General features: G+C 51.3%; 3 protein-coding genes across 12 annotated transcripts in view; 2 read left to right on the forward strand and 1 right to left on the reverse strand.

Annotated features, from left to right (window-relative positions):
* The window catches only part of Ndrg4 (NDRG family member 4), a 36,105-nt gene extending 28,486 nt beyond the window's left edge, over positions 1 to 7,619 (forward strand). For 2 of the 3 annotated variants that reach the window (XM_059264619.1, XM_059264620.1), the window contains 10 exons: positions 1,508 to 1,594; positions 1,677 to 1,733; positions 2,018 to 2,121; positions 2,673 to 2,729; positions 2,810 to 2,861; positions 3,653 to 3,700; positions 3,850 to 3,885; positions 4,013 to 4,064; positions 5,962 to 6,000; positions 6,739 to 7,619. In XM_059264619.1, the coding sequence (XP_059120602.1) occupies positions 1,508 to 1,594; positions 1,677 to 1,733; positions 2,018 to 2,121; positions 2,673 to 2,729; positions 2,810 to 2,861; positions 3,653 to 3,700; positions 3,850 to 3,885; positions 4,013 to 4,064; positions 5,962 to 6,000; positions 6,739 to 6,893 (687 nt within the window). In that variant the 3' untranslated portion in view covers positions 6,894 to 7,619. The remainder of the gene's footprint in view (positions 1 to 1,507; positions 1,595 to 1,676; positions 1,734 to 2,017; positions 2,122 to 2,672; positions 2,730 to 2,809; positions 2,862 to 3,652; positions 3,701 to 3,849; positions 3,886 to 4,012; positions 4,065 to 5,961; positions 6,001 to 6,738) is intronic. The other variant, XM_059264622.1, reaches the window with a different exon arrangement.
* A 2,139-nt stretch (positions 7,620 to 9,758) lies between these two features.
* Setd6 (SET domain containing 6, protein lysine methyltransferase) lies at positions 9,759 to 13,407 on the forward strand. 2 transcript variants are annotated; one of them, XM_059262714.1, is made up of 7 exons: positions 9,759 to 10,134; positions 10,217 to 10,358; positions 10,477 to 10,671; positions 10,804 to 10,924; positions 11,932 to 12,112; positions 12,206 to 12,348; positions 12,475 to 13,407. In XM_059262714.1, the coding sequence occupies exons 1-7, from the start codon at positions 9,759 to 9,761 to the stop codon at positions 12,778 to 12,780; spliced, it is 1,464 nt and encodes a 487-aa protein (XP_059118697.1). In that variant the 3' UTR covers positions 12,781 to 13,407. The 2 variants fall into 2 exon arrangements, with proteins under 2 accessions (XP_059118697.1, XP_059118696.1); XM_059262713.1 differs by having other exon boundaries at positions 9,926 to 10,358; positions 12,206 to 12,273; positions 12,475 to 13,404.
* A 732-nt stretch (positions 13,408 to 14,139) lies between these two features.
* Cnot1 (CCR4-NOT transcription complex subunit 1) overlaps positions 14,140 to 17,476 on the reverse strand; it is an 85,161-nt gene continuing 81,824 nt past the window's right edge. For all 7 annotated transcript variants that reach the window (XM_059264626.1, XM_059264624.1, XM_059264625.1 and 4 more), the window contains exons 47-49: positions 15,604 to 15,736; positions 14,646 to 14,780; positions 14,140 to 14,493 (exon numbers count right to left, since the gene is read on the reverse strand). In XM_059264626.1, coding sequence (XP_059120609.1) covers positions 14,415 to 14,493; positions 14,646 to 14,780; positions 15,604 to 15,736 — 347 coding nt within the window. In that variant the 3' untranslated portion in view covers positions 14,140 to 14,414. The remainder of the gene's footprint in view (positions 14,494 to 14,645; positions 14,781 to 15,603; positions 15,737 to 17,476) is intronic.

Here is a 17,476-nt window from a genome sequence, read left to right on the forward strand (position 1 = left end):
TTCCTTCCCCTCTGCTCAGAAAAAGCCCTTTCTCCATTTTTCCCTCCAAGGAAGTTAATAAAAGGAAGGAGGGAGGGAGGGAGGGAGGGAGGGAGGGAGGGAGGGAAGAGAGGTGCTGGGGTGTGGCTCCATGATAGTGTTCACCTTGCACGTCTCGGGCTCTGGGTCCCATCCCTAGCATCACACAAAAACAAAATAGATGGACTGGCAAGATAGTTTAGCAAGTAAAGCACTTGCTGCACCAGCCTGGAGACCTGAGTTCGATCCCTGGAGCCCACATAAAGGAGGAAGAAGAAGAGGGACTCCACAGAGTTGTGACATGACACACACACACACACACACACACACACACATATACACATACACACACACACAAATCATAAATGAGTAATTAGCATAAATCAGAAAAGGGAGTTCTTTCCCCATACGTTGCTTCAGAAGACTGTTAGCTGCTACTTGCTTACCCTTCTCCAAAGCCGAATTCCTGTTGTTGACTAACTTGTCCCTCTGCCCACCAGCACAGGTTGTCCCCAACGGATGAGGCACCATCCGGACACAAATGGTCTTTTAACCCAATGCTGCACTAACACTCAGGTTCTGAGGTTTAAAGAGAACCTCATTTCAGAAATCGCAGGTTAGGCAGGAAAGCCTTCGTCTCTAAAGCCAGGAACTGTTTTAGGATTCAGACATTTATTAAAAAAGAAATAGAATTCTCACCTCCAGTTTCTGTCCCCACACTGAGCCATTTTGTTGGCTGCAGACTACCCCAGACCCTGCAGACAGACCGCAGGACTCTGTATGTGTCTGTTACCTGTTCTCCCTCTGTGAGAGCCAACAGCCAAACAGAAAACCCTCTGTCTCAGTCAGCACAAGGCTGGCTTTGAAGAGGTCCGTGTCCTGACTTCTACCCCAGGGTCTTCAGCCATAACAAGCAAGGAAGGAAACAACCTGTTTTAAGATTTTAAGATGGGGCCAGCAAGCTGGCTCAGCAGGTAGAGGGACTTGCCACCAAGCCTGACAACCTGAATTTGATCCCCTGGACCCACATGGTGGAAGGAGAAAACCAACTCCCCTAGGGTCTTGCTTCATATGAGAATGTACACACACACGAATGAATGAATGAATGAATGAAGAAATGTAAAAAATTTACAAGATTAAAAGATGTTTAATATTCAGTTTTGCAACACCGTCAGAAACATACCAAAAGCATTGGAAGTATGGCTTCGTGATAGAGCGCTTACCTGGCATGTGTTACGGTAGGGCTCTGGGTCCCTATCCCCAGAACCACACGTACAAACGCAAATACATATCCATGTACTAAAAGGGGTAAAAAGCTGCTATAATGGATTCTACGTAAATCAAAGGACTTTTAGGGCAGAGAGGAGGAGCCGCGAGGCCCCTGGCATGGGAACCGTGTACAGACCCGGGTACACAGTTGGCCCATCTGTGGTGTCTTGAAGACGTCCCCAAGCAAGAGTTTCATGGCCTGTTTTCCCTCACCGCGCAGCTCATTTTCCCTGACTTGGTGGAGGGGCTGGTGTTGATGAACATTGACCCCAACGGAAAGGGCTGGATCGACTGGGCCGCCACCAAGGTGAGCCTCGAGCCCACGTGGCCTGGCTGTGAGAGCAGTGACCCGAGGCAGGCCTCACTCTGGCTTTCCCCCCCTCCTGCAGCTCTCTGGCTTGACCAGCACTTTACCAGACACGGTACTCTCCCATCTCTTCAGCCAGGTAAGGGCCGGATCGGATGGCATGTGGGGCATCCTCAGGAGCAGGGGCTACAGGCTCAGCCGGCACGGGCGGGTGCTGCAGGTCGAGCCATAGCACCGTGGGGCATTGTGCCGTGTCTGAGGTGGCCAGTGGGAAGCCCTTCCACTCCCGAGGCCCCTCCTCTGCCTTCCAGACCACTCCTGCTGGGAGTGGGGCCAGGGATCTTCTGTAGGTGACTCCCGTGTGCCCTCTCAGAGCCCTGAGTCCCTGCCTGTGTGTACCCCCTCCCCTCCTCCCCCGCCCAGGAGGAGCTGGTGAGCAATACAGAACTTGTGCAGAGCTACCGGCAGCAGATCTCGAACGTGGTGAACCAGGCCAACCTGCAGCTCTTCTGGAACATGTACAACAGGTGTGGGGGTCCCCATCCCCCGTGGGAGGGGGCAGGGCGGGCAGCGCCATCCCCAGCTTGTAGAGGGGCTGCTGTTGAAGTCTGGGAGAGGGCAGCTTCTTGCCCAGCGTGCAGCCTCCTCGGAGCTGATGGGGAGCAGGGCCGTGGACTCTGGTCCCTGGGTTCTTGCTCTTCTCCGTTGCCGGGTGGAGAGAATGTCGGCAGCACCCCTGGTCCCCACTTTGGGACTAGGTGCTCAGCCCTGCTTCTGTAAACTTTTAGTAAGGAAGCTCCGGCTGGAAAAGACTTCAGTGAGGAAGAGAGTCAGATGCAGATATTTAGTCAGGGTTGTATGTGTGGTCCTGGAGCAGCAGCGGTATGCAAGACGGAAATGTCACAGACACCGCAGCACATTCCTGGCACAGCTTGGGGGTTCTGGAAAGGAGTCATGATAAGGATAGCCCAAAGGGTCCCGTGCACGCAGAGCAAGTCCGGGACTCCCAGGTTTACCAGTTGGCAGTGTTGGGACCCACCCCTGGGATGCCCCCTTTACTTTTGCCCCTTCCCCACAGCCGCAGAGACCTTGACATTAACCGGCCTGGGACCGTGCCCAATGCCAAGACGCTCCGGTGAGTGCCTCCTGCCCTCCAGCCTGTCCCTGCCTTTGCCCCTAAACCCAGGCCGGATGACCTTATCCTTTGTCTCATAGTTGCCCCGTGATGCTGGTAGTCGGAGATAATGCACCTGCTGAGGACGGGGTGGTGAGTGTGGCTCCCCTGAGCAGGGGTGGGGGGTTGGAGTCGGGGGCAGGCCCTGAATGAGGGGTTTCCCAGATACTCTCCTGCCATCTGGTCACACACCGGGGCCTGACCACCCCCACCGTGCAGGTGAAGGGGCCTGGTGAGTGGATGGAGCTAAGACCAGGGCCATGCTGCCTCGGTGGGCCCTCCTATCCCCCCCCCCCCCCCGCGGCGTCGCCCACCTCAGTCTCCACACGCTTTCAGTTTAGAGCCCAAGGCCCACTTCTTCCAAAGTTTGACCCAGAAGTGACTCACAGACATCCGTACTCACCCTGGAGCCACCCGGGCACCCACGGTGGGGCAGTGCCTGTTCCCACTCACGTTAGAGTTCTGGCAGCACACAGTCCCAGGGTGGGTGCCTATCAGCCCAGGCGTGTTCAGACGATACCAAGCTTTCAGGGGCTCCTGAGGGAGGTTGCAAGGGCCGAGTGTGGGCTGCACCGGCCATCTTGACCTAGGCAGGGCCCGTGTCCCCTGCTGTCCCTCACCTGCCCAGATCCTCTGGTCCATCCTGCTAGAGGAACCTTCTGCCCAAGCCTTGTCCTGTCCCTGCCCCACTCGCATTTGTGAGTGGGATTTCAGGCCTCCAGGGACTTAGAAGCCCTAGCAGGAGAGAGCCTGGGAAGGAAATCCTTGGGCTTGTACCCTCCTCCTCCTCCCCTCCCTCCCCTCCCTCCCCTCCCTGCTCTGGGCACAGACCCTGCCTAGGCAGTGGCGCACGGGTTTGGCTGCAGCTGGCTCCTTGTCCCCAGGTTGAGTGCAACTCCAAACTGGACCCAACCACCACAACCTTCCTGAAGGTGAGACACCCCACCCCACCAGCCCCGTGGCTCAGCTGCAGGGAGGGGGTCTGCTGGACAGCAGGGGAGCAAGATGGTGCTTTTGAATAGCACAGTCTGTCCAGGTATTGGGAGGGCCTCCTCAGTCTGCTCTGCTCTTCCCCTTTCAGATGGCAGATTCTGGTGGCCTTCCTCAGGTGACGCAGGTAAGACCATGGCCCTGCTGTCTTTGTATCACCCAGCTTGTTGTGGGGGCGGGGGGGGGCAGTGATGGCATCTTCCCCATAGCCCCAGGTAGCCAATCAGAGCACGTTCCTGTCCATCTTATTGCAGCCAGGGAAGCTGACTGAGGCCTTCAAATACTTCCTGCAAGGCATGGGCTACAGTAAGTACACATCCACCCACCCTGGGCGAGGGACCGGGACACAGTGCCCATGTGCTGGGGAGTCTGTGGGTGAGTGTGCTCTGTCAGCTGGACCCCAAAGGCTGGGCTACTCTCCGAAGACTCTGCATACATTGTAAGGTGTGCGTTCCAGGCCCAGACAGCTTCTGGGCTTGGGTAGGGCCTGAGGCATTATTCTGAGCCTGAAGTCAGGCCTGTTTGGGAGAGGACTCTTCTTCCAGCCCTTGAGAGTCCGGGGCCTAGGCTGGGTGCTGTTAGGGATGCCTGTTTCAGATAAGTCGCTCACACCCTATTGGGCTTAGGGTACCTCCAAAAGGCTCTTTCTCACAGTACAGGGTTAGCACCCAGGCCCATGGAGTCAAGAGAGGAAGTGGGACCTTCTGGATGTTAGTATGTCCAAACCTGTGGAAAATAAGCCTGAGGATCCGCTGGGAACAAGGGTTCTCAACCAGCTTTCTGGTCCCCATCCTTCCTGAAACATCCCTTCATGTAACGGTGATGAGACTCAGCCTATGTCCATGAGCATCCAACACACACACACACACACACACACACATACACCCAACACACACACACACACCACACACACACACCCAACACACACACACACACACACACACACACACATACACCCAACACACACACACACACCACACACACACACCCAACACACACACACACACACACACACACACCACACACACACACCCAACACACACACACACACACACACACACATACACCCAACACACACACACACACACACACACACACACACACACACACCCAACACACACACACACACACACACACACATACACCCAACACACACACACACACCACACACACACACCCAACACACACACACACACACACACACACACCACACACACACACCCAACACACACACACACACACACACACACACACATACACCCAACACACACACACACACACACACACACACACACCCAACACACACACACACACACACACACACATACACCCAACACACACACACACACCACACACACACACCCAACACACACACACACACACACACACACACACCACACACACACACCCAACACACACACACACACACACACACACATACACCCAACACACACACACACACACACACACACACACACACCACACACACACACACACACACACACACACACACACACACATGGGATTATGATGCTGGCGGCGCCTGTGTGCCTCCTGGATCTCTGGTCCCCTCTTAACAACACATACTGCCAGGAGACCCTCAGCCTCTGGGGCTTGTACATCCTTGGGACAGAAATAGGCTATCCCTCCACCCTGCCAGCCTCATGGGGAAATGGCAGAGAAAGACACAGGCAGAGAGAACTAGCCAGAACTCCAAGCCGGGCCCCATGCACTCTTGGAGCATGGCAGACATCTGTGAGGCGAAGAAGGAGCAACACCCGTAGGCACTAGAGTGTGTCCCTGGGCTTCAGGAGGAGTACCCAGGTGTCCCAGGAGTCAGAGGGGCTTGGGAAGATTGTACAGCCTCCTCCCCCCTTTACGTGCAAGACTGAGGTCTGGTAGAGCCGTGAGGACACTGGGTCTAGGACGTGGCCTCCGTGGGCCTGAAGCCCCAGCCTGGGCTGGAGAAGAGGGAGAGGTGAGAACCCCGAGACTGGCGTGTGGCTTCCACGAGCTGTCGTTTGGATGGGCTGCAGCAGCAGCAGCGGGCTCTCCGAGCCTCAGCCCTGCCCTGGTCGGTCCTCCCTCACTCTTTTGCCGGTGTGTCTCCTCTTGGCCCATCTCGATGCCCTTGGCCTGGCCGATCTTCACCGTGTTCTGTGTCTCCCCTCCCCTCGCCCTCTCTGGCTGTCTTCTCTCTTAGTTGCACACTTGAAGGACCGAAGGCTGAGTGGAGGAGCAGGTAGCCCCGTGGCCCCTCTCCTGATGCATGGACACCCTGCCTAGTCCCCCCACCCCCCACCCCTGCTCCCCCGCGGTGCTGCAGCCACACTCTGTCTTGCCGTGGTTTGGAATCTTCTGTAATGCTCAGCTCAAAGCCCCGGTGGCTCCCTGCTCCTCTGCAGACCCTGTCTCCTGCGGGCTCTGTCCCATGTGGGAACCTGATGCTGGCTGGTCTCAGAGCGGTTGTCTTGTTTTTAGGTTGCCGTGGGCTGTGGGGCTGCCAAAACTTTGGGAGTTAGAAGCACTAGGTTGGCCTTGGCAGGCATCACGTCTGTCCCTGGCCCAGCCTCCAGGAGTAGAAGCAAGATTCGGGGTAGTTTGTGGCTGTTTTGTGTCCTTCACAGAAGCAATCCTGCCTCCTACCCGGTCACTCTCTGGATAAAGGTCTAGTTGGCCACACAGTGTCTTCCTATCCCAGTTCAGAGTGCCTAATCAACACCTGCCCTACCCTGGCCATAGCTCTGGGTAGCTGTTGGGACCTAGGACCCTGCTGGCTGCAGCCCATTTGGCCTGCTCACTGTTGCTGGCACTGCATGCCTCAGCCTGGCGACGGAACCAGTACCAGCACCCTGGCTTGGGATGGGCCTCTGTGTTGTGGCAGGACTGGGTCTCACTGGCCGCTTTGCTTGCATTGCCCTTTTCCTGCCTGCTGGTACCCACTGTGCCTGTCCTCAGGACCCTTTGTCTTTGTCCACAGTGCCCTCAGCAAGCATGACCCGCCTTGCGCGCTCACGCACGGCATCCCTCACCAGCGCCAGTTCTGTGGATGGCAGCCGCCCGCAGCCCTGCACCCACTCAGAGAGCAGTGAGGGGATGGGCCAGGTCAACCACACCATGGAGGTATCCTGCTGAAGCCCTCGTCCTGCCCAAGACGCCTGCTTACCTGTCCCCAGGTCCCACTGCCGTCTCCGCACTGGCTCATCTTCCGTTTAGTTTATTTTTGTGAGAGTGAAGTGGAGGAAATGGGGTTACTTCTCTTTTATTTGAAAATTGAAGGGATCCACCTTAGTACAGCAGAAAAGTCTTGGCTGGCGTGAGGGGCTCGCCTCATCTACTCCCATTTCACTCAACGTGTTCACTAGTTGCTATGGCTCCTCTCATCTGCTCACCGTGGCCCTGGGGTGGGGCCAGAATATAGGATACGGTATTGAAGAAAGAATATGGCCCACCCCCTGGGCCTGGCAGATGTGAAGACGGCGTGGGGTTTGAAGATGGTGGGTGCTGTGCGTGCTTAGGCTCTGATGTGAGAGGGAGTCAGACCAATGGAGAGCCCTGAACCTCAGAGGGTCCCCTTCCTTTTAACCTTTGCACCAAGCACACCTATTCTGATAGTAGAGGTCACAGTCGTAAGGATGGAAACCACGAGAGGGCGCTCTCAGCAGCCAGCCGTTTTCCTGGTGCTCTGTGGGCAGGACAGGTGCTGTAAGGCTAAGCCAGGCAGAGCTATGGAGACAGCATATGGAGAACTCTGAGGGCAGGAACCCCCATACTCTACCACCCCAGGCCCAGGTCCCACCCTGAGGCAAAGGTCACGTGGTCTCCTACCCCTGGTGGCAGAGGGAAAAGGTTAAGATTGCTGCGTGTAGCCCCCGAGAACTTCATGATCCCTTTGGCAGTTGGAAGGTACTTGAGTCCTGCAGACCCCTCTTGTCCCAGATTCCACCCAGAGTGTTTGTGACAGTGCCCTGGTCAGCTTGGGCCAGTGTGACACAGACATCACTGGAGAAGTGAGCTTGTTTGAGAGGTCTGGTCCAAGACAGAAAGACACCGTGCACGACTTCTGCCTGCTGGAGGGGCTGGAGCTTGCTTGGTCCTGGGGTGGGAGATGGGCGGCGGCGGCGGCGGGTCCTTGATGTGAACAAAGGTGTAGTGGCCAAAGGCTCTTGATGCACCCTAGCCCTCTGGAGCACACAGCTAAGCTGTCTTCCTGAACACCTTCTCACCAGGTAGACTCGCAGCCCAGAAAACAGAGCTACTCTTTCAGCCTGGTCACTGGTTTCACACATTGTCACCCCCAAACGGGGAATAAAGCACTTAAAAAAAAGAGAAGAGCTGTGTGTGTATGGGGGAGGGTGTTACGGTGTGGGTGTTCTGCGCTGAGGACACTACACCCCTGTATCTGTGCCCCCCCTTCTGTAATTGTAAGCCATTTCTAGACTGCTCAGTCCAGTGGAGTGTATTCTGTCCCCAGTTCTGTTCACTCACGTGCTTCCGTGAATACTGAATGTGACTGTTTAAAGCTGGTAGAATTAATCCCTCACTGTAGATAGCACTTCGAGTATTGGACATCTTTTTGCTGTGTTCTAAGATATCTATATATAAATACCTATAATTATATATATATATGTATATCAGGTCCTCCTGTGTGTGGTTTCCCCATTGGTGGTTGTCTCCTCTTGGTCAAGGGGAACTTTCGATGGAGTTCACTACTTTCCTCTCTGTACAAAATTAAGAGCCTAATTTTGTGTATTCCAGTGGCTGATAAAAGAGATTTTGAGACGACAAAATGTAAAACAAAAACCCTTGTTGATGTAGAAAGTTAACTGTGCCGAAAAACTAATAAAGAACTTAAGACTAAAGAGTGAGTGTGGTGTTTGCTATCACATGGAAACTGTTTAGGTTACCTCGAGCTCCCATGGGTGGAGGATAGTAATTGTTTCTGTGTATCTCTATACCTTCAGTGCCTATTACATACATTGGGGAGGGGGGCGTGAGGGTTGGCATGGTCGCATTCTGTGCCCCAGGCTGGTCTTGAACACTCAGAAATCCTGCTTCAGCTTCCTGGGTGTTGGGATTATGTAGGCCACCCTGCATAGCTTTTTGTTTTTCCTTTAGGAGTGATAGGGATTGAACCAGGGTGGTCACACATGATGGGCAAGGTTCTGCCTTGAGGCTATATTACCCTGATCGAGACATGATTTTTACCGATCCTGACGCTACTTCTCAGTGTCACAGCTGAGCAAATAGCTTAGCCAGGCAGGCCTCTTCAAAGCAAGGGCACACCACGTTTTGCTTGGTTTTTGTTGCTTTGAGACACAGTCTCACTCTAGCCTAGGCTGGACAGGAACTCCCAGTAATCCTGTCTCAGCCTCCCAAGTACTGGAATTACACTGCCAACTTCTCCACGTTCAATCATTTGTTCCATCATTCATTCGCCTGATAGTGACTCCTTCCAATGTATCAGGCTTTAAAATAGCTGTCAGAAGATGAAAAACAAGAGTAAATTAGCAACTGTGGATGGGGGGGGGGGTCCATCAGATGTAGAGAACCTTCAGGCCACTTCAAACCCACGTGCAAACTGTCTAATCGAACGGAAGTCAGTGAGAGAGATGCCTGTCGCTAACAAGGGGTCGGTCCCTACCGCTCAGCAGCTAAGACCCCAGGAAGAAACCGGATTTGGTTCCTGCACCCTGCTCTCGGGGACGCGCCCAGAACTAGGGTGGAGGCAGCACAGAACTCGCCTGTGTGCTCGCGCGGTGTCTGAAGCCTCTGGAGGCCACGCCGGAGCCGCTGCGCGGAGGGAGGGAGGGAGGGAGGGAGGCGGGACCCGAGCTCCGCCCCGTCGCAGCGCGGAGGGAGGGAGGGAGGGAGGGGGGCGGGCGGGAGGGAGACGAGAGGCGGGAGGCGCGGCGTGGGTGCGGGACCCGAGCTCCGCCCCGTCCGCTCGCGTCCAGCGACGCCGGAAGCGCAGGGAGGACGCGGCGCCACCCTCCCGGCATGGCGGCTCCGGCCAAGCGCGCGCGGACAGGCGACGGGCCGCCCCTCCCCGCGCCCTGCCGGGTCCCGAGAGTCGCCGGCGCGCCCCTGACGCCCCCGGATCCCGGGCGCGGCCACGCCACTTGCTTCTCCCCGCTGGCGGCGGGGCCCAGCGGTGGCGAGCCCGACGGCGACGCGGTGGCCGGCTTCCTGCGCTGGTGCGCGGGAGTGGGGCTGGAGCTGAGTCCCAAGGTGGCGGTGAGCCGGCAGGGCACGGTGGCCGGCTATGGCATGGTGGCGCGGGAGAGCGTGCAGCCGGGGGAGCTGCTGTTCGCAGTGCCGCGCTCGGCGCTTCTGTCCCCCGACACCTGCTCCATCGGCGGCCTGCTGGAGCGAGGTGGGTAAGGGGCAGAGGGCTGGCTGGCTCCGAGGCTGGCTGCCGAGTCGCGCCCGGGCGACTTCTCCGGTGTCTTCCCTAGAGCGAGGCGCGCTGCAGAGCCTGTCCGGGTGGGTGCCGCTGCTGCTGGCGCTGCTCCACGAGCTGCAGGCCCCAGCCTCACCCTGGAGCCCCTACTTCGCGCTCTGGCCAGAGCTGGGGTGTTTGGAGCATCCCATGTTTTGGTGAGAGCTAAGGGAAGGGCAGGGGAGAACCTGTTTCAACCATTTTGCTGAGGGGACTGGGTATCTGCTGGATCAGAGCGGCAGGTTGTGAAGGGCGCTGGGTGGGTTGTCCTTGCAGGCCGGAGGAGGAGCGGCTGCGCCTCCTCAAGGGTACAGGTGTCCCGGAGGCCGTGGAGAAGGATTTGGTGAACATCCGCAGCGAGTACTATTCCATCGTCCTGCCCTTCATGGAGGCTCACTCCGATCTCTTCAGCCCCACTGTTCGCTCTCTGGAACTCTATCGCCAGCTCGTGGGCATTGTAATGGCTTATAGGTCAGTGATTACAGCCTGGAGGAGCAGACCCTCATCTTTAGAACATATTGCAGGGAAGGTGGGGAAGAACAGTGAACTCCAGGTAGGCCCCTCACCCAAGACCGGGCCTTAATTAAGTTTTCTCTGTGGCAGCTTTCAGGAACCACTGGAGGAAGAGGATGATGAAAAGGAGCCGAATTCCCCCTTGATGGTGCCTGCAGCAGACATACTAAACCACACAGCCAATCACAATGCCAATCTCGAGTACTCTGCAGTGAGTGAACCCTATGCCTAGTTATGTGCACTGGGAGGCAAATCACTGGGCTGGGCGCCGTTTCCCTACGCACTGTGAAAATGAGTAGGTGAGATTACTCCCCCGTGTACTTTTGGTATCAAGTTACAATAAGACGGCGTGGACACACCTTAAAGCTACCAAAAACAAAACAAAAACCTGCCTGCTCTGCCATGTCACCTCAGGCCCTGTGGACAGCGTCGTGGAACAGCAATAGTTCAGTACTTTTCAAGAGGTGGAATGTTCCTGGGCCAGAGGTATACTGAGACTCTACTTTAGTCCTGGTTCTGTATGGAAAACTATGAGAAGACACAAGTGTATATGATAAAAAATTAGCAAATGATCTGGGCCTGGTGGTTTCTACCTGTAGTCTGATGAGGCTGAGGCAGGATTGAAGGTTCCAAGTCCACTAACTTCCAGCCATTTTTAGTTTATACATTAAAACCTTGTCCCCCAGATGTCAGCAGATAGGACTCTCACTTATACTATTTTTTTTTTTTTTTTTGGTTTTTCGAGACAGGGTTTCTCTGTGTAGCTTTGCGCCTTTCCTGGAACTCGCTTGGTAGCCCAGGCTGGCCTCGAACTCAGAGATCCGCCTGCCTCTGCCTCCCGAGTGCTGGGATTAAAGGCGTGCGCCACCACCGCCCGGCTATTCCTACTATTTTGACATGAAGTTTAACTTTTTCTTTTTTTAAACTATGTAGCCCTGGCTAACCTGGACCTCAAGTGATTACCTCGTGAGCACTGGGTGTGCATCACCAGGCCTGACCTTAACATTTTTTTAAAAGGTAGTGACTTAAGTGCAGATAACTATGCATAGATGCACTTGATACACTGAGGTTTCACCCCCTTCTATAATACGGGACTTAACAGTAGACAGTGGGTATGTGGTCTCAGCCCACGGTCCAATAGGCTCTTCCAAGAGGGAAATAATCTTTATAGGCTGGTGGGGTGTAAGGTGTGGCCCCAGCTTTTCCCTTTTATCCCAGGATTATCTCCGGATGGTAGCTCTTCAGCCCATTGCTAAAGGTCATGAGATTTTCAACACCTATGGGCAGATGGCTAACTGGCAGCTGATTCATATGTACGGTTTTGCTGAGCCCTATCCTGACAACACAGATGATACAGCCGATATTCAGATGGTGACTGTCCGAGATGCTGCACTCCAGGGTGCGTCTGCCCAGCCCAGGTTCCACAATACCTTTGCGGACAGCACTTGGCTTGTGGAGTTCTGTCCACTCACTTTCATCCATTACCTCACAGGAACAAAGGATGAAGCTGAAAGGCTGCTCTTGTGTGAACGCTGGGATTTCCTGTGCAAACTGGAGATGGTAGGGGAAGAGGGAGCCTTTGTGATTGGTCGTGAGGAGGTGTTGACTCAAGAGGAGCTAGCCACCACACTTAAGGTGCAGGGCTGACAGGGTATGGGATGCTGGCATTTAAAATAAAGCCAAACTAAAGACAAGGGTAATCTGTCATGAAGCTCACGGATAGTGGTACATCCTAACTAAAGAGCCCTATGTTCCTTCTAGGTACTGTGCATGCCTGCTGAGGAGTTCAGAGAATATAAAAACCAGGCTGGACAGGGAGAAGAAGAAAGGGAAGAGGACAGTCTGACAATCACAAATATCCCCAAGCTCCAAGTATCATGGAGACGGCTTCTTCGAGACAGTGTTCTGTTGACCCTAGAGACTTATGCCACGGACTTACAAACCGAGCAAGATTTACTTAGTAATAAGGAGGTCTATGCCAAGCTCAGCTGGCGGGAACAGCAAGCCTTACAAGTCCGCTATGGCCAGAAGATGATCTTACATCGGTTGTTGGAACTCACAAGTTAGCAGGTGCCCTGGATGACCAGCAGTGAGAATCTTTTAAGATCATGTTTTGCTTGGAAAGGAGGGAAATTTGGGACTTTTGCTATTAGGCAGTATCAAAAGAAAAGTAGCTCAAGGATAGGTTTTAATCTAAGGCAAGAGTTGTTGACATTTTAAGATTGAGATTAGCAGGTTGGGAATCTGCCAACTGTTAAGAACATTCTATTTTTACTAATGTCTTCAGGTTTTTAGTAGAATTTAATAAATATGGACCGAGCTAGACTTTGAGAAGTCCGACCTTTTTGAAGTCCATTTCCTGTAGAGAACTTAGCCTAACGGGGCTCTGCTGCTGCACTTTGCATCTGATCAGTAGTCTAAAGTTGGTTCTCAGGTCACCTTTCAAGGACATGAAGGGTATCCCAGCTTCATTTGGCAAGGTAAATTATAAGTGGAATTGTTTCAAATACTACCTATTCATACCAAAAAAACTCCCGAAGAGTTTTTTGAATTCAGTTTAACCACACAGATTTTCTTGCTCCAACAGCTTCCTCCTGTTGAAGCAGAAATACCCTTGCTTTGGCATGGTTGTAGTATACCAGTAATCCCAGCTTCCAGGAAGTGGAGGCCGGAAATGGATAATTTGGTCTACATAGTAGTAGGACCTTGACTCAAAAAAAAAACAAACAAACAAACAAACAAACAAACAAAAAAAAAAAAAAAAAACCACAAAAAACCTGTAAGTAGTAATGGGAAAACTCAGTCATTCATTAAGAAGGGATTGTTTCCAGGAGACTGGGCTATCCACTTTTCTTCCTCACCAGCACTGCTGCTGCCCCTGAGAAAGGCACAGTGGACTCCTATGCATGCTATGACTTTAATGTTTACTGTCTTCACACACAAGAAAGCTGAGTTAGGGCCCAGGAACTACAAAGGCTACGAAATATAACATGGACCTGGCTGCTCTCGGAACATTTAAGATCCTTAGAAGAACCAACTGTATTGGTCCTTTGGACTCTTGTTATTTAACAAGGCTACAGCCTAAGCATGGTGATGGGCACCCCTGGCCAGAAATGGTTTCCTCTTCATGTAATGTCCCTCAGGACCAAAAAGCAGGTTCAGTTTTCCCTGCAGCCAGCTTTGGAGGAAGAAAAGGCAAGCAAATCTCATGGATCTCAACTGTGGACCTTCCTGTGTTCTCAGGCTATTTGAGTCTTGCATGCCTACATTTTTTTAGTAACTTTAAAGTGTTGCATGAATTTGTGGAATGCCACAAATGTCAAGAGGACATGTTACGCTCAAGACAAGAGCATGCCATCACGGCCTCTACTGCAAGGTACCAGTTTATGTATTTTCCTTAGACACACTCGGCACAAACCCAAGAAGTTCAGACAAAAAGTTTTCTCTTTCATATATTTACACAAGTTCAAAATGATATTCACAGCATCTTCTAAATTTTGGCCAAGAGTCAAAAAAAAAAAATGCATTTAAACTTTGGAACTTGCCCATACAGACAGGAGGCCAACCCCAGCAATTGATGAGGCAGACACCCAAGAACCAAAGGGCTGGGAAAGTCAGGAGGAGCTGAAAGGACTCTTCAGTTTATCAACTTGGTTCAGTGGGACCAAGGCCGATGCCTCATCGAGGGCTATACAGTTCATCTAACTGGCACCAGTCCCTTCCATCACTTGCTGAGCCTGCTTCTGTCCCATGCAGCACTGTGCAACAGACTGGAACAACCTGGAAAGTGAAGACAAGGACAAATTTACTTCACAATGTAGGCCTAAGATAGCTAATGAGCATCAGCTGTAACTGCCCTTTAACTCATAGACCCAAATTAGAAGCATTCTTTTCTGTCACCCCGCTAGGTACTTAAATCATTTTCAACTCACTTTTCAATCTCTGGGGCACAGTGTACAAACTCATGGTTCCAGAACTTAAATGCTGGGTTTTTAATCAGCTCAATGAAGGTGATAAGAAGACCCCAAGGATGCGGCCTATTTACAATCAACCGTTCCAAGAGAACCCTAAAAAGGGAGAAGGGTTAGTTAATACACAGAGAAACATTCACAACTATACCTCCACTGCCTCTTTATTAATCCACTTGGATTTTTTAACAATACTAGCATATGTAAATGGGTGGAATTCTTCCTATGTGGCTGCAAGTGCTGGCTTAAACATCATCTACTGTGACCCGCTAGTTGCAATGCTTTGTTCTCATTTTGTTTCCTGGGGGCAAAGATTTAGACCTAATTACAAGCAAAATGGTACATCGTCATCCAAGCATGCAATAAACACAGTTCAGATGTTTATGAGAACCCTGAGCAGCACCAGTATTTAGTCAGGTGAATAGGTAAATTAAAAGGTTTTTTTTTTTTTCTTTTTCTTTTTTCCCCTCCCAAGAGGGTTTCTCTGTGTAGCCCTGGCTGTCCTTGAACTCAGCAATCCACCTGCCTCTGCCTCCTCAGTGCTGGGATTAAAGGCATGCGCCACCACACCTGGTGTAAATTAAAGTCTTTAAGGTATGTGTACTTAGTGAAGTACTATGTACCAATTTCCAATCCTATACATATTTAAACAGGAAACAGGGTACATACAAAGAAGTCTGTGTTATTCAAGATTCTGGATACAAATGCTGTTGCCACTGCCACCACCAAGAAACAAGTATGTTGCTTTTACTGTAAACTATTCCCCAGCATTGCAAAACAAACTACTGTCAATATCAACTTGTTTTGTAATTCCGCAGACGTGGTTAGTATAAGATAGCTAAACTGGGAATGCACGGAACTCCATTCAGAGAACGGGAGAAGGGCCCTTCTAAGGCATCTTGACAATAAATCTCTCTCTCACCTTGTGATCTGTTCCTGGATTGCCTCGGTGTTTGCCTCAGCAAACAGGTACAGCATGGTGCAGCTGAAGTAGTGGGTGTGGCTGTTGGGGTACCGCAGCTGGTTTGCGATGGCGTTTAAGAAGAGATACCGGCCTAAGGATTGAGGAGACTGGGTTTAGGGCTCACTCTGAAAGCCAATATGGGAGACAAAGGCTTGTTTCTGAGGGGACTGGTACATAAGGGCGCTCACTTTTAACAACACAGATAGAGAATTAGCATGGCCCTTGTGCAAGGATGACATGCAAATCTGTGAAGGTTATTCTAACTCTGTGATTTACTAGTGGTTTTCTGGATCCCACTGTTTTTTGCTTCAATGGGTTTTATTTGAAATACTTTCCATGTTATGAATTAGCAAAATTCTTACATATTGGTTGTGTTGTTGTTGTTGTTTTTTTTTTTTAAAGATTGTGTTTAACCTACATGTTAATAGAAACATTTTACTAAAAATCTTAAGGGGCCAGAGAGATGATGGCTCAGAGGTTAAGAGCACTGGCTGCTCTCCTAGAGGACCTGGGTTCAGTTCCCAGCAACCAATTCTCAGCTCACAACTGTCTGTAATTCCAGGGGATCCAATACTTCACAGATACACATGTAGGCAGACATCAATACAAGCAAAAAAAAAAAAAAAAAAAAAAAAACCGTAAGTGAAGGCCACTGTTCTTTATTCTACAGGGCTCCTTTAATGTCTCAACAGTGGAGACCTAGTTCTGTGCTGTTTCACCTCCTGTCAGATAAAACACTATCTCATCTAGCACTTGGAAAATTGCTGTGTTTACTTTGAAGCAAGCACAATGAAAGAAATGTCTTCCTATGATGGAAAGAGTCCTGGCCTCAAAGCCCTTATCTTCAGGGGCTTGCCCCTAAAGATCCTCATACTTTGAAAAGCAATGGTATATTGGTAGAATAATGGGGGAAGGGAGTATCAAATCCAGAATCTTCCACCATGTACAGATGGCAATAGATCTCTTATCCGGATTTGATTATCTTGTTTGTACAGCTATCACAAGGACCCTTAAACACCAAAGGATGTAACAAAATTTGATTGTTAAACTTTGCTTTTATGCTCAAATATCTTCTGAAAATAGGTAAGTACAATACCAATCTATATATCAAATAGTTATCCTTTCAGGATATGTAGCAAAGTTAAAAGTAACAGTCCTAAAGTACACTGTAAAAATAAATCGGTCGTATGGCCCAACTCTACCACTCCTTGGCATATGCCCCAAACCCACAACATCCTATTCCCAGCACTTGCTCAGCCATGTTCACTGCTGCTCTATTCCTAACTAAGAACTGGAAACAATAATGGGAATGCACATTTACACTACGGACCACTTATTCAGGCTGACAATGCACCCCAGAGCCAAAGACAGAATCATGAACTCTGCAGGTGAAATGATCTGAGGTGAGCAATGACAAACATCTCATGTTCTCTTTCTCTCACTGCAGGATCTTGGTTCCAAATCTTCAGATGTGAGTACACATCCTGGAGTAATTGGGGAAAGAATAAAAGCAAGGGATGCCTGAAAAAGTCATAAGGAACCATACTATTAACTATTTCTTTTTTTTAAAAAACTGTAATACACATAAATCTATGTTTAATATAGTTTAATGAAATTTTCTCATCGGAGGTTGACACCAAAAACCACCTAATCAAAAAAACCTCAACACCAGAATGAAACGCCCTTGAGTTGTTGGTCAGTGTTATCCAAGAGACTTCCAAAACATAGGCTGTTGCTATATTGCCTTTGGTTGGCCCCAGAGATCAAAGGTTAAGTTCCCCCACCTTTTGCTGAAGACACCATGCATGCACTTCCAACACTGGGCCCTGAG

Source organism: Peromyscus eremicus, chromosome 5, assembly GCF_949786415.1.
Source record: "Peromyscus eremicus chromosome 5, PerEre_H2_v1, whole genome shotgun sequence".
In the NCBI taxonomy this organism is placed as follows: domain Eukaryota; kingdom Metazoa; phylum Chordata; class Mammalia; order Rodentia; family Cricetidae; genus Peromyscus; species Peromyscus eremicus.